Here is a 15937-nt window from a genome sequence, read left to right on the forward strand (position 1 = left end):
CATCTTTTTCTTATTTCTATTGCTATGCAAATCACTTTGTGAACTTTTTGTTGACAGATAATATGTAAATATTCATAGCAACAGCAAAAACCATACTTCCATTGATTTTTAGATTATGCGTCTTTTGTGACTACTTCACAAGTGCGCTCTTTTAATCTTTCCTATCACTTCTTCTAAGCCTCTTCACTGCACCCCCTCACTATGTCCCTGAACACTTTAAAACTTCTCTCTATATTTCTTAGCCATTGTAATTTATTTTTCTTCTTCATTCCACTAATAGTGATAGCATATTGTTTGGGCAAAAATCTCCAATTGACATGTAAAGACAGAGTGGTCCAACATTGTGATAAAATGATTGAATGTGTGTGGAATGTTTACTTTTAAAAGTGTGTGTGTGGGGGGGGGATGCATGCATTTTAGAACTCATCCATGAAAGAATGTGACAATCTATTTGCAGCATGGTGACAAAGTTCTACCAACATGTCCTAGCCTTGGTGTTTGCTATAAATAAAATAAATTTGGATCCCAAGATCTTGCCCAATGTCACACTAGGCTTCCACATCTATGACAGCTACTATGATGACAAGATGACCTATCGTACGACTCTGGATCTGCTCTTCAAATTGCGTAGATTTTCCCCTAACTACAAATGTGACACCCAGAAAAATCTCATAGCCGTTATTGGGGGACGTGGCTCTGATATCTCCTTCCACATGGCGGACATCTTAAGCCTCTACAAGATTCCACAGGTAAGCTCTGTGTGGGTAGACTTGGAATGCTTAACCACTATCACATGTAACTTACTTTTCTGCTCTCATTATGGGAACTAGGGTGATATGGTTCATGAAGAGAAAGATGTATGATTGATTGGAAACAAAGGAGTGTGGGGTGCAGTGGTTTGCTCATTTATGCACCTTTATGCAGCTGGGCTGGGAATCTATCCCAAAATCTGGATGAAGGTTCAAAATGAACTGACATATACATGTATGCAGATACTCCTCTCCAATATATCTACACTTCCTTTTAGCTCACATATGGCTCATTTGCACCAGACAAGAGGGATATGATGGAGTTCCCTTCCTTTTACCGCATGGTCCCAAATGAAGCCTATCAGTACACAGGAATTATCCAATTACTTCAGCATTTCAGCTGGACATGGGTTGGACTCTTTGTTGTTGATGATGAGAGTGGAGACCATTTCTTAGAAGCTCTGGAGCCCCTGCTTTCCCACAATAGCATCTGTTTATCCTTCATGGAAAGAATCCCAAACCAAGGCCATGGGCATATCAGTGATAAAGCAAATGCTGTGATCTCAAAACTTAATAGACATTTCATGGATAGGAAAGCCAACACATTTCTTTTCTATGGAGAAACTATGACTGTTATGTGGCTATGTACCTTAATGCTTCTAACAAATTTTAAGGAAAACCTATCTGTTGGTAAGGTGTGGATTATGACAGCCCAGATTGATTTTGCACTAACATATGTTATTAGGAGCTGGAACTATGAAATATTTGATGGCACCATTTTCTTCACAGTTCATTCAAATGAACCTCTGGGATTCCAGACATATCTTCAGAACATAAAACTTACCTGGTCCAAAGAGGATGGTTTTCTCAAGGATTTCTGGGAACAGGTTTTTGACTGTGTGCCAGCACAGTTGGATAAACTATGTAATGGGGATGAAAGGTTGGAGGGGCTTCCTGAGTCTGTTTTTGAAATGGGCATGACTGGCCACAGCTACAGTGTATATAACGCTGTCTATGCTGTGGCCCACGCATTGCATGCCATGGACTCATCTAGATACAACCACAGAACAATGATGAATGATAAAAGGGTGGAACCTCCAGACCTTCAGCCTTGGCAGGTAATATCTCTACATGGAATTGGCTTAATTGTCATGAAACAGTATCAAAGGTTGTGCCTAGCATTGTGCTCAATCAATAAGTGGTGAACTGGTGCTGTAGACATTTTCATTGCAGGGACAGTTTTTCCCTACTGAGGCCTGCAAAAGATAAGCTATAAACCAACAATAAGTCTATTCTCATGGACATGCAAAATCGGGCTAAGGGAGCCTAGCCCAGTTTTGCAGGACCGTGAGAACCACTGGGCTCGCAGCCGAGCCCGGTCTCACGAAAGCGGGTCACCCGCTTAAGCAACCCTCCCCTAAGCCCAGTTTAGAGGAACGAGTGCTCTGCTTGATTGTGAATTGCTGTGGTGTGGCTCCGCACCATGGCAACTCATGAGTAGACCGTCAACCGGGAGGCTAAAAAGTCTCATCAACATGCCCTGTGCACTCGTGCAGGGCATGCTGGAGCTTCCGGAGGCCGTGTGGCCCCAGATCCTCCCAGCCCCTCCCGGCTTCATAACGGAGCCGGCAATTGTGTGGGCAGCCACTTCGGCCACCCGAAGCAGATTGCCTGCTCATGTGCGAGGAGAGAGGGCTAAGCCCACTCTCTCCACAAACCCCATCCAGGCTCTTCTCACCGATCGTGAGAAGAGCCTCAATATCTACATCTATATAAAGGACAGCCCTTTCAAGAGGCAAGGTGAGTCAGTCAACTTAGGTGGCAGGTTACTGGAACTCTAGCTGGGTGCTGCTATGCTCCCAGCCAGGGCCAGATGGCATCCATCCAAGAGTTCTGAAGGAACTCAGATGTGAAATGGCTGGTCTCTGAGCAAAAATATGTAACCTGTCTCTACAGTCAGGCTCTATACCAGAGGACTGGAAAGTAACTATAATTTTCAAAAAGGATCCGGGGGTGGGAGTGGGTGGGAACGGGAAACTATAGGCTACTTAGCTTAACTTCTGTGCCAGATAATTCGATGGAAAACATAGTTAAGGATAAAATTGTTAGATGTATGGAAGAACAAGTATGTATGGAAGAACAAGTAACATACATTGTTAGATGTATGGAGAACAAGTATGGCATCTGGAAAGCTGTCTTGCCTCACTAACTGCACCTCTGACCAAAGGCCACAATAAAGGATTTCCTTACTTATTCACTCACTAACCTCTTGGTGTTCTTTGAGAGTGTCAACAGACATATGGATAAAAGTGATCCCCTTGACATAGTATACTTGGACTTCCAAAAAGTGTTTGACAAAGTTGCTCATCAAAGACTCTTGAGTAAACATAGGAGTCATGGGATAAACAGACAGGTTCATTTGTAGATTGGTAATCTGTTGAAAGGGAAATTGAGACCTGGATTAAACTGATAGTTTTCATAATGGAGAGGTCACTACTTCTTGATCCCAGTACAGGGTTCTGTACTAGGACCAGTGCATTTTAATTTATTCATAAATGATATAGAAATTGGTATAATAAATGAGACAGTCAGATTTTCAGACAACATTTAAGTAGTTAGAGTAGTGAAATGCCAAACAGATTGTGAGGAGCTCCAAAAAGATTTCTTCGAACTGGGTGAGTGGGCAAACAGTGGCAAATGTGGTCCAATGTAAGATGATGTAACATGATGCACACTGGGGCACCCCCCCCCCCCAATTTCACATATACACTGATGGGTGTGAGCTATCAGTAACTGGCCAGGAGTGGGATCTTGCATTTTTGGTGGACATTTCATTGAAAGTGTCAACACAGTGTCCAGCAGCAGCTGTGAAAAAGGCAAATTCTATGCTAGGGAGGTGACTGACAACTGCTAATACTATAATGCCTTTATATAAATCTAGAGTGCGGCTACATTTGGAATACTGTTTACAGTTTTGGTCACCATATCTCAAAGAGGATATTATAGAACTAAAAAAGGTGCAGAAAAGGGGACCAAAATAACCAGGGGCCTAGAGCACCTTCTTTAAGAGACTACAACATTTGTGGGGTGTTTTTTTAGGTTAAAAGAAAAGGTTACTAAGGTTAACAACCTGATAAAGGCTTGTAAAATTATGTATGGTGTTGAGATCTCTCTCTCTCTCTCTCTCTCTCTCTCTCTCAACCCTAGAAAAAGAGGTCAATCCATGGATCACTAGGAAACTTAGGACAGACAAGAGGAAGCACTTTATCACAGAGTGCATAATTAATGTACTGAATTCTTTGCCAAAGGGCGTGGTGATGGTCACCAGCTTAGATTGCTTTAAATGGGGCTTAGACAAATTAATGAAGGACAAGTCTACTAATGGCTACTAGTTGTGATGGTGGCATCCAAGGTCAGAGGCAGGATGACTCTGAATACCAGTTGCTGGGCAGCAACAGCAGGAGAGGGGAAACAACTTCATCTCATGTCTGTGGGCTTCCCAGATGTATCTGCCGCACCACTATAGGAAACTCCATTGTGAGAAACCACTAGGGTGGTTCTTTATTAGCTGGAACAATAGTAAGATGATGATGATGATGATGATGATGATGATGATGATGATAAATAAACTGTGTTTGTTAGCCACCACAAATTGTTGTCTGGGAGGCTCACAATATAGCATTAAAACATCAAATAATGTCATAGTAGACCAAATCCCAGGATCCTTTGCCTACCCTCATATACATATTCTTTCCTAGAAAGTCATCATGATCCCTTCCTGGAATAACAGGAAACTGGTGCTCCTCTCCACAGAAGAATGCAAGGGGGGACATTACAAAATACAATACCAAACCATTTTAAAACTTTTCATTGAAATCAGTTTTGTTACCAGCTATGCTTTCCCTGTCAGGCTCTCAGAAGCCTCTGTGAGGCTTACAGGTCTACAGGCCTACAACTGAGCAAATTGGAACATGGAGCTGATGCATGCTCTCTCTATGTGGGAACCCCCTAAGTAGACCCCAGGATTAACTAATGCAGTATAACTTCCTGCCAAGACCACTCTGCACTCAGATTGAGCTGCCTTAACCTCCCCCTCTTTTTGCAATGGATAGCAAAAAATTTACACACCAATTAGCCTAGCAGGAAGAGGCAGATAAGGTAGCAAAGGCAATTCTCTCCCGATCACAAAAGGGATAAGTCAGGGATATGAAATTGGAGATGCACCTATTAAAAAATACGGATGGGATTACTGGGTAGTTTGTCCAGGCAGACATTCTCTTTGCACATCTATGTACTCTTAGTTTTCATGAGATCAGCCTTGGCGTGCCTCAGCAATTCACACATTGAAGCTATTCTAACGACCAGGGGAAATCGGGCTAAGGGAGCCCAGCCCAATAGTCCCTGGTCATCTACTGCCATGGGAGCTGCACGGCTCCCAGCAGCAAGTCGCGAAAACTCCCTCTCCCCTTAAATGAAGTTCCGCTAACCCCGTTTTGTTGATCGTGTGCTGCCGCACCACGGCTCCACGCCATGGCAACATATGAGGAGACCCCTGCCAGGAGGCTGAAACAAGCCTCCCAGCCCCAAGGGTCTCACCAGAATGCCCTGCGCACTTGCGCAGGGCATCTTGGAACTCCTGGGGGCCGGCTGTCCCCCAATCCCCGCTGCCCCTGCCAGCTCCGTGACGGAGCCGGCAGTCATGTGGACGGCCAATCTGGCTCCCCAGGGACGGCTCCCTGCACTACCCTGAACGGCGCTTCACACTGATTTTGTGAAGCGCCTCATTGTTACACTCAGGGAGAGTGATTAGCAACAATGCATTCTGTGCAGGTTCATCCTGACATTTCTAAACAGAAGGAAAGGACAAGAGGAATGAATTTGTGTATGTATGTATGTATGTATGTATGTATGTATGTATGTAAGTATATATGTATGTATGTATGTATGTATTTATTTATTTATTTTTATTGTTAGATTTATACACCGCCTTTCATTCAAACAATCCCAAGGCAGTTTACAGCAAAATTTAAAAACAAGATTGTAAAAAAGACACAATTAAAATATTAAGCTAAAAATATAAAACAAATCTGATTAAGAATTTAAAACAAAAGCATAAAAGCAATGCAGAGTACAAAGAGCAGCAGCAGAGACAATCAAATAAAAGCCTGGGCAAAAAGCCAAGATTTTACACTGTTTCTAAAAGCTGTGACGGAGACCGAGGAGCAAATAGCCACCGGGAGAGCATTCCGGAGTCTGGGGGCAACAACAGAGAAGGCCCTGTCCCGCGTGCACGACAACCAAGACTCCCTCATTGTCAGCACCTGGAGCAGAGGCCCCCTCAGTTGACCTTGTCAAGCGAGCAGCAACCCTTGGGAGCAGGCGGTCCCTCAGGTATCCCAGGACCAAACCGTTAAGGGCTTTAAAGGTCAAAAACAGCACCTTGAATTGGACCTGGAACCAAACTGGTAGCCAGCGCAGCTCTTTCAAAATGGGTGTGATGTGCTCCCACCGGGCAGCTCCAGATAAAACCCTCGCTGCCGCATTTTGCACTAGCTGCAGAATTCTGCCCCAGGTTATGAATCTGGATATAAATATTCCTACTGTCATGAGCCACTGTGCTCCTGCTCCCACTCTTTGGATCCCATCTATCCTAGACACACATTGGAGTCACAATCCATGTGGGTGACCTGCTGCTCACAGGCCATTATGCCAGGCAATGTCCAGCTTTTCACACCTTGCTATTATTGCTATTATTATTATTATTATTATTATTATTATTATTATTATTATTATTATTATTATTATTATAGCAAAGGTAAACTTTATAGCTGATGATTCACGAAGAGATGTGTGCGGGAAGTCCACTTTTGTCTATTTGTAATCAATGACAATATTATTATTGTTAAAATTAATAAAAATTGAATTTGGAAAAAAAAAAAGCTTTTCACACCCCTTTTCAGATCGGTCCTTTTGCCCATCCATTCAGCCTTCCCTGCAACCATGGGAAGCTGGACGTACGGAGGAAGCCTCCTCCTCATAGGCGTAACTGGGGCGGGCAGGGGGGGCACGTGCCCCGGGTGCCATTGAGGTGGGGGTGCCATACCAGCCCCTGCCACCCCCACCCCATTGCCCACCTGCCCAGCCCCAGGGCCCCTCAGCCACTTGCCTCCAGCTCTGGCTGATCGGCAAAGAGGCCTAGGATCGGCAAGGCCTGCAAACTGCAGAGTTCTTCTCTCCCCCCCTCAGCTGATCGGCGGGTAGGTGGGGCCTCCAGAGAGGCCTCCGAGTAGGCCTCCCTGAAGCCTGAACTCAAGTAGGCCCCAAGCAAGGAAGGAAGGAGGAAGCAGGCAGCAGACCCTCTGCCCAGACCAGACCATCCAGAACAGCTATTGCTAGGTAGGCTGTGAATTCTTTTTTGTGGTTACCCCCATATATAGGGATCTGCTTGCCATAGGGCTTTGATATGGCGGGGTGGGGCGAGACTGAGAAGTCTCTGAATATTTAATTTAAAACAGACTGGAAAATGTGCTGGCTTTAAAAACAAAAACTATCTTAAAAGGCCTATAGGTGGCTTGTTTCATGTCAGAAAATTACAAACACTTCTGGAACAAGTACATTTTATTTATTTTCATTCATTCATTCATTCATTCATAAATGCACTTATGTTCAAGTTGTTTTGCAATCCAGAAGGTCTGAGTGAGAACTGTGAAGCATGTGTTGTGATTTTATTTTATTTTATTTTATTTTTATTGTGTGTGAACTGCTCCCCAATAACTTGCAGGACTTCAGGGTAAATCTGGCTAACGTGTGAATGCAGCACCTCTATTCCAGAGGAGATGTGTGTTAAAGGGCTTTAAAAGCCTGGTGTGAAAAGACTCCTGCAATCAAACTTTACTGAATTTGTTCAGAATTCTGAGAAAACAAACATAGGCTCACCCTGCATGGTTGAAAGTATCATTTGCTAATCTGCAGCAAGGGGTCCATTTTAATAATTAGCATTGCTAGTGTGTTCTAGGCATTAAAAGTAGCACAAATATATATTAGTACTCAATGTATATCACTATATACTGTGAAGTGTGCATGCGTGTATTCAGTGAAATGTATTTCCAGGTAGCATACTTATTTTGAAATATCAGACTTAAATCCTTGGGGGCCTGGGGTGTGTGGAGGCCCTGGACTTTGAGGGTCTGGGGCGCCATTTTGAAATCCTGTCTCTGGACCCATTCCAACCTTGCTATGCCCCTGGCGGAATATGCCCCTGGCGGTATTGATCACTACACATGGGTTTCTGCACAGCACCTGCACAGAAGAAACTTCCATGTAGAAAATGTGTCTCTTGTAAATTGACCCTGAATTTTCCATCCATGACTGGGATATCTGAGAGTTAGAGTCAATAATAAAAGAACAGCACACTGCTTGTGACAGGAAGGGGCAAATTACAATGATTTCTTAGTTTGGCAGGGGCTGGTTTTGGCCCTGGAAGAACTTGGCTATCTGCTCCTGTTGCAAATTCCTCTGTCTAGTGTGGCAAACTAATGTATCCTCCTCCCTCTTGGTGTCAAAGTAAGCACTAGTGTGGTGAATGCACATATACCCCATCATGAGCCAACAGTTATCATAAGACAAAGGCTGGCAGGAATCATTCACTGGTTTATAGACACATACACCCCACCACCACCTTCTTCTTCCCTTATTTTGCTAGTGGCTATTTGGGCAGGTGATCCTCTAGGACAAAGTCATGTTTTTTAAAAAGAATGAGATGAGACAGAGAAAATGACACTTGGAATCCTCGCATAACTCCTGACTGTTGTTCTAAGTCTTTTACAGAGATGGCTCATGTTTTCAGGTTTTGATCAACAACCATGTCTAGATGGTACAGTGTTCCTTTTATCGGGGATTTCCAGATATTGCTGACTACAAGTCCCATCATTCCTGCTTGGACAGTGGCACAATTTCAGTGCTTGCCCTTGGCGCCATTTTCCCTAGTTACGCCTCTGCTCCTCATGGGCACCTTTTTCTCCTCTAACCCCTGCAACCTTCCTGTTTCCAACCACACTGTCCCTGAGGAGCAAGATTCTTGAGGTCTCCTCATCCAGAACAAGTGATATCACAAGTTTGCCCTGCATCCGGGCTCACTCTATCCCTTTCTTAGATTAAAGCTACCTTCCATCTCTCTCTCAAGCCTCTTTCTCTTGCCCTCCTGGGGACTTGCACAATTAGAATTCTAAGCTAAAAAGCCTCATTGTAGTTGATCTATTTAGAAATGTATTTTTGATAGGATTGCCTTAATCACATAATTCTCTTGTCTATACCCCCTCCCACAATAAATCCTTCCCTTTAATTTTGAAACTATAACCTTGTCTCTGTCCAGTCATTTCTGGAATCCAAACATTTGCACAAATTAAAACTGATGTGGAGCTACCCCACTTTTAGAGCTAACTCCCCCCTCACAGCCCAATTATTGGGGTGCTGACTAAACACCCTAGGGCAGTTCCCTTAACAGTTTTAAAATCAAATTTAAAAATCAAAACTTAAAAGGCCTGAGTGAACAAAGAGGTCTTTACCTGGCATTTAAAAGAACAAAGTGATGAAGGCAGGTGAACCCTACTGGAGAGGCTATCCCATAAAGAAGGTGCAACCACCAAAAAGACCCTCTCTCTAGTAGCCACCTTCCTTGCCTCGTTTACAGGGGCACTTGGAGCAGGACCTCCGAATACAAGGAAATGTATATGTAGACTCCAATGTGTTTTTATCTCTTTCTTCCTTTTTCTCTTTCCAACAGCTCCACTTTTTTCTTCAGGACATTTCATTTAACAACTCTGCTGGAGAAACAGTGTCTTTTAATGGTGACAGGGAAGTTTTAGCTGGAGTTGATATAATGAATATGGTGATCTTCCAAAACAACTCCTTCCGTAAAACTAAGGTTGGAAGTGTGGATCCCAACAAAGGAAATAGATTCATCATTAATGAAGATATCATTGTGTGGCACAGGCAATTTAACCAGGTGTACAATCTGATATTGATATTTTCTATCGATAGAGCATATTATTAGGATTAATCGATCAGTAATAATAGCACACATAAGTGAGGTATTATCTTGGCTTGAGTATGGTTTTTAAACTTTAAAAGAGCAGTATAACCTCTGAACTATATATTTGCAAAAGGTAAGAGTCTTATCATCTATGCCTAAAGTTCCATTTTCCACACATGTTCATGTTCCGTGGTTCTGAGCAAGCTCATCTTCTAACAAAAAGTCTAAGTTCATAACTTCTGGCTCAACCCTGAGCTTTCAGTTGTCCTATCAATAGTGTCCAACTAGGTGTGTTCAAGAAAGATTTAGCTCATAACAGAAGAGATGTTCAACTACATCAAAATATATTCTTTGCACAGGTACCCACAACTGACGTACATATGTCCACTCATATGGAAGGTCAAGGAATAAGGGGAAGGTCATGGGATAAAGGTTCTAGTTAATCAATATTATGATAAACAATTAAAGGTCACAGGTAATGTGTTCTAAGGGTTTTGTTGTGGGAAAATTGGTATAAGGGCTAGGGAAAGGATGGGCGGTGTTGCCAGTTCTCCAGATAAAACCATGTTAACTCTCCAAGGTCTGGTCACTAAAAAGGATTATATTCATCTTGACCAGTGGTAAGTGTATTAAAGTACATCTATATCATTAACTGAACAATTGTGTCTAGCATTTTTCTGTGGGTTACTAAGACAAGTAGTTCTGGAGGGCCTAGATGAAAGTTTACTATGCTTCTGCAGGGGATACTGGCCATACCCCAATAGAGGAAAGTGAATATCTCCCTCAAAATGGGGGATATTCACTTTCCTCTATTGGGGTATGGCCAGTATCCCCTGCAGAAGCATAGTAAACTTTCATCTAGGGCTCTCAGCCCGATGGCCATTATCGGTCCGATATGCCTATTGGCCCTATCTGACTGCATAGGCATAATAAAAACATAGTTGTTATGTCTCCATGTCTCCCATCCTAAAACTATTTCCATGTTTATGGGTAGGTCCTGCCACTTTCTGTGTGTAGTGACTCCTGCTCTGCTGGTTATCAGAAGAGGAAAAAGGAAAGAGAGAAATTTTGCTGCTATGATTGTGCTCCATGCCCAGAAGGGAAGGTTTCTAGCCGAAAGGGTAGGTGAAATAGTTGAACTGGCTATATTTAAATATTCCAACATAGAGAACTAACTCAAGAGATTGTTTGCAATGGTAAATAATCACATGAATGATCATTTGGTAAACCAGTGGCTGTTTTGCTGGAATTCCATACCAGATTGGAAAGCCAAGGAAGGAGATCATTCCGAACTGTGAGAGTTGAAGTTTCTTACTCTGAATCTGGGAATGTAACATGTTGAGGCTATGCACATGAGTAGCAAAGCTCATGTGCACCACCAGGATTGAGCCTGATCCCAGCACTGCCTCAGCCCCAAGTTCAAGTTTTTTTACCCAGGCTTTTCCTTGGGTTGGAGGATGCAAGCAAGCCCTACGCCTTGGGGCTGGGATTGTGTGTGTGTGTGTGTGTGTGCTTGGGCTACTTGAGCACCTGACTCACAGGGGATTTTCCCCAATGCTCCACACTTGTCATATGGTACATTGTGGAATATCCAGAGGCTGGGACTCTATTTCGAGGCTCCCAGAGAGCTACACCTTTTTAAACAGCACAGATCATGTGTGAGCAGGGCCATCCTTAGGTTGGGGCGACTGGGGCAATTGCCCCAAGCCCAGCGCTGGCACAGGCCCCACTCTGGGCACACTGCAGTGCAGCCTGCCCTCCTCTCTCCCCCAGTCCCAGCTACTCAGTGAGGACAATACTGAGCTAAATAGACCAATGGTCTGACTCAGTATATGGCAGCTTCCTATGTTCCTATCTTTCCTCACAGTCCAGCCGGAGCCAATCTTTTGTGCCTATGTGCAGCTAGAAAGGCTCCCAGGCAAACTGCTAGAGCGCCACCTGTCCCACTTCTCAGCTGTTCGGTGGGTGAGCAGGGCTTCCAGAGAGGCCTCCATGCAAGCCTCCCTGAAGGTCAGGAAAAAGCAGGCAGGCAGGCAGAGAGTGTCCAACACCAGAGCTCTCTGCAGACCCTCTGCCCAGCCCAGCCCAAGCAATGGAGGTATGATGTGATCCCCTTTTTGTGGTTATCTACCCCCCTCTTGAATATTTAGAGATTGGCTTGCATTTTAGTGAGCAGAGATGTAGGGCAGGGTGGGAGGAATACGTATATTTAAATTGAAGTGGATTGGACAAATTGTTGCTTTTTAATCCCCCCCCCCCTTTAATTTAAAAAACTCCATCCAAAAAGTCCTATAAGTGGCTTGCATCATGGCAGAAAATTATAAAAATGTCTGGAACTGAAGCCCCACCCCCACGCCCATTATTCCACCCCCATATAGAAGAATATGCCCTTTGCCTTCATAAAAAAGGGTAAAACACCCCCCTTTCTTCCCCAGCCTTTAGATCACCTGTCCTGGAATGACTTGGTATTGGTCCTGGAATGGCTTTGGTATTGAGCAGAGATGTAGGTCAGGGTGGGAGGAATATGTATATTTAAATTGAAGTTGATTGGACAAATTGTTGGGTTTTGTTTTAAAATGAACCCATCCAAAAAGTGCTATAAGTGGCTTGTTGCATGGCAGAAAATTACAAAAACTCCTGGAACAAACAATATATAATATATATGTATTTATTTATGAATGCACTATGATCAAGTTGATTTGCAACCCAGAAGGTCTGAGAACTGTGAAGCATGTGTTGTGCTTTTTATTTCTATTTCTTTAGAAATGCATTATATATCCAAGCTGGTTGGACATGTCCCAAAACCTCACTCGCACTATTTATACTGTATGCTATCAATCAGTATAGTTCTGTAATGATATGAAAAGTTAAGGAGGCCCTGAACATGCTGATTTGCCCCCAGCCCCACATCCTCACTAGAGTCACCCCAGGGAGTGTGAGCCTTGCTCCACACAGTACACTATCAATGGTCTGGACAGGAAGTAGGTTCATCTCTTCTTTCCCCCTTGCTGCCCTTCCCATCCTGGGGATGGATGTGTGATTGAATAGCAATGAGTTTTCCAGTAGATTATAGCAAGGTAATAGATAGAGATGATGGGTGTTATAGTTTAACATCTGGTGGCAAGTTTGAAAACTCCTGAAATAAGTGTCAGATGCTTCCTACGGCAGTATAGGACCAGGACAACATGGGACATCTTTGCTGGTGCCAGGAACCCGATCCTCTCCATCTTGATTTGAGCCTCAAAGATAAGTGTGGAGTAGGGATGTGAAAAAAGGTTCTAATTCAAACTGGTTGGAATTCAAACCATTTTGGTTCGATGGTTTGAACTTGAACCAAACAGCATTGAATTGGCAATGATGGTCTAAGTTCAAACCAAACAGAGCTTGGTTCTATTTGAACCAGTTCGAAGCTTTGAGCTTCCAAATCTGGGTTGGGGTGGTAGGCACCCATGGATGCTAACTTACACCCAAACTCCAAAGCAATTGGACACTCCTGTGATATTTAATGCCTATTTATTTATTTATTTAGCATTTTTGCAATAGGGTATAATAGGGACACAAACCGGCCCATTCTTCCCTATGTAGAGCACCTTGGGGCACAAAACTGGGGTGGGTGGTCATTTTATTATTGGCTTTTCCTATACTATATATAAAGAAAAGCTACATTCATAAATATGAATGAGGGCCTTCCTTAAAAAAAAAAAAGGTGAGGATGTCTTTTTAAAAAAATACTTGAATACAATTATGAAGAATATAAGCACAGCCCCCAAATAATAATTCCACAACTACAATGGACAGGTTCATAATTACGGAACACTAACATCCTTTTCATAAGAAAAGCCACATATGAAAGCAGTGAGTAGAAGTTAGTATAATCAGCAGTTCCATTTTCAAAAATAGGTGTGAGAATTGTCCTCGTGTTTCATTTGAACTGGCACTCTGATGTACCTTATTCCATTTATTTTCAGACATGGATGATTGTTCCCAATGCCCAGAAGATCAGTATCCAAGCAAGAAGAAAGATCAATGCATCCCCAAAGTTATAACCTTTCTCTCCTATGGGGAACCTTTAGGGATCAGCTTGACTTCAGTTGCTGTTTCTTTTTCCCTGATCACAGCTTTGGTACTTAGTACTTTTATTAAGCATAAAGATACCCCAATTGTAAAAGCCAATAACCAGGATCTCACCTATGCTCTCCTTGTCTCCCTCCTGCTCTGTTTCCTCTGCGCTTTGCTGTTCCTGGGACGACCCAGCAAGGTGACTTGCTTTCTCCAGCAGTCTGCATTTGGCATAATCTTCTCAGTGGCTGTCTCATGTGTGTTGGCCAAAACCATCACAGTGATTGTAGCTTTCATGGCCACCAAGCCAGGGTCCAGCATGAGGAAGTGGGTGGGGAAAAGACTGGCCAACTCCATTGCATTCTCCTGCTCCCTTATTCAAGCATGCATGTGTGCAGTATGGCTAGGAACCTCTCCCCCATTTCCAGGTTTGGACATGCAATCATTGCCTGAAGAAATCATAGCAGAATGTAACGTAGGTTCAGTCATCATGTTTTATCTTGTCCTAGGTTACATGGGACTTCTGTCCACCATCAGCTTCACTGTGGCTTTCTTAGCTAGGAAGTTGCCAGACAGTTTTAACGAAGCCAAGTTCATCACCTTCAGTATGCTGATGTTTTGTAGTGTTTGGCTGTGTTTTGTTCCAACCTACCTGAGCACCAAGGGGAGAGCCATGGTAGCTGTGGAGATCTTCTCTATCTTAGCCTCCAGCGCTGGATTACTGAGTTGCATCTTTTCCCCCAAATGCTACATTATTGTGCTGAGACCAGAGCTGAACAGAAGGGAACAGCTAATAAGGAGAAAGAATTACAGATTCTTATTGTATGTATTTCTCCTGTGGTATCTGTGGAAATGAGACAGTGAGCCTAATTTAGGAGTTGGTTGGGCTGCCAGACATTCTACAGTAATCCAAGCTATGCTACTTGGATGCTAGCAATCGGGCTACCTTGAGCCAAAAGTCTGCAGAGGTCATTATCTCCCACTGTAATTATTTGCATCACTGTAATAATTCAGCATAAGAGGAAATTGTATTATGATGGGATCAACACAATTGAGAATCAAGAATCTCAGACACCAAGATAAAGAAAGGAAATCCAGTTTGTCTGTCTGTCTATCTATCTATCTATCTATCTATCTATCTATCTATCTATCTATCTATCTATCTATCTCTCATATTTGTATACCGCCCAAAACACAAGTCTCTGGGCGGTTTACAACAAAACAAGAAAAACAACAAATAAAAAGGTTAAAACAGTACAATGATTTAAATTTTTAAAATGCTAAAACTATTTTTAAAATCATCAAACTATTAAAACAGTATCTAATTAAAAGCCTGGGTGAACAAATGTGTCTTGACATTTTGCCTGTGATGTATGGCTTGGCTCACTGGCTTGAGTAATCTGTCAGAGGCAGCAACAGAAAGGCAATTGAAGGGAGGCGCAGAAGTGCATTTATATGTGAGTGAGCTGTGTTGAACATATTAGATTTCTGAAACAGAAATGGGGAGGCAGCTGAGAGCACACTACTTGTTTTAGGGGGTGCTTGCCCTTCTCTCTGGAGCTACCCTTGTCTGCAGTGATATCCTCTGTGGACTTTCGTCCATGGTTTACCTGCCCTCTCTTGTGGTCTGTGGCTTCATCTGCATATGGGACACTTATTCACTCTCAGGAATGGTGTTCCTCAGACTCCTTGCTAGAAACCAGCCCCAAGCATCATAGTAGAACCAGTGGGGCATTAGACACTGGGATTAGCTCAGAAAATACTGTGAGACTGGCCTACAAGTACAGGTGGCCCTCACCTCTTGCCTATGGGCTCCGCGGAGGCATCTGGAGGGCTACTGTGTGCTGGACTAGCTAGGCCTTGAACCTGATCCAGCAGGGCTATTCTTGTGTTCTGATAGTTTTGCATTGCTCCTTTTACTTGCTGTTACAGTTGACTGAGTGTGTGTGTCTATTGTGTGTGTCTATTGGGGATGTATGTGCCTGCTTCCTGTTTTCCTTATGCTTTAAAATAGCTGCCAACCACTTCCTCTCTCAACCACTGTTCATTAAATTAACAAGCGATATATTTTTGTCCACTGTGAAGTTTGAGTGACGCC

At 43.2% G+C, this 15937-nt stretch overlaps 1 protein-coding gene across 1 annotated transcript; it reads left to right on the forward strand.

Annotated features, from left to right (window-relative positions):
- Positions 1-1090: 1090 nt before the first annotated feature.
- LOC128329809 (vomeronasal type-2 receptor 26-like) lies at positions 1091-15086 on the forward strand. The gene is made up of 4 exons (XM_053261543.1): positions 1091-1867; positions 9532-9753; positions 10775-10901; positions 13749-15086. Exons 1-4 carry the CDS (start codon positions 1091-1093, stop codon positions 14693-14695), a joined length of 2073 nt encoding a protein of 690 aa, XP_053117518.1. The 3' UTR covers positions 14696-15086.
- Positions 15087-15937: the final 851 nt, after the last annotated feature.

This window comes from Hemicordylus capensis, chromosome 6 (genome assembly GCF_027244095.1).
Source record: "Hemicordylus capensis ecotype Gifberg chromosome 6, rHemCap1.1.pri, whole genome shotgun sequence".
Taxonomy (NCBI): domain Eukaryota; kingdom Metazoa; phylum Chordata; class Lepidosauria; order Squamata; family Cordylidae; genus Hemicordylus; species Hemicordylus capensis.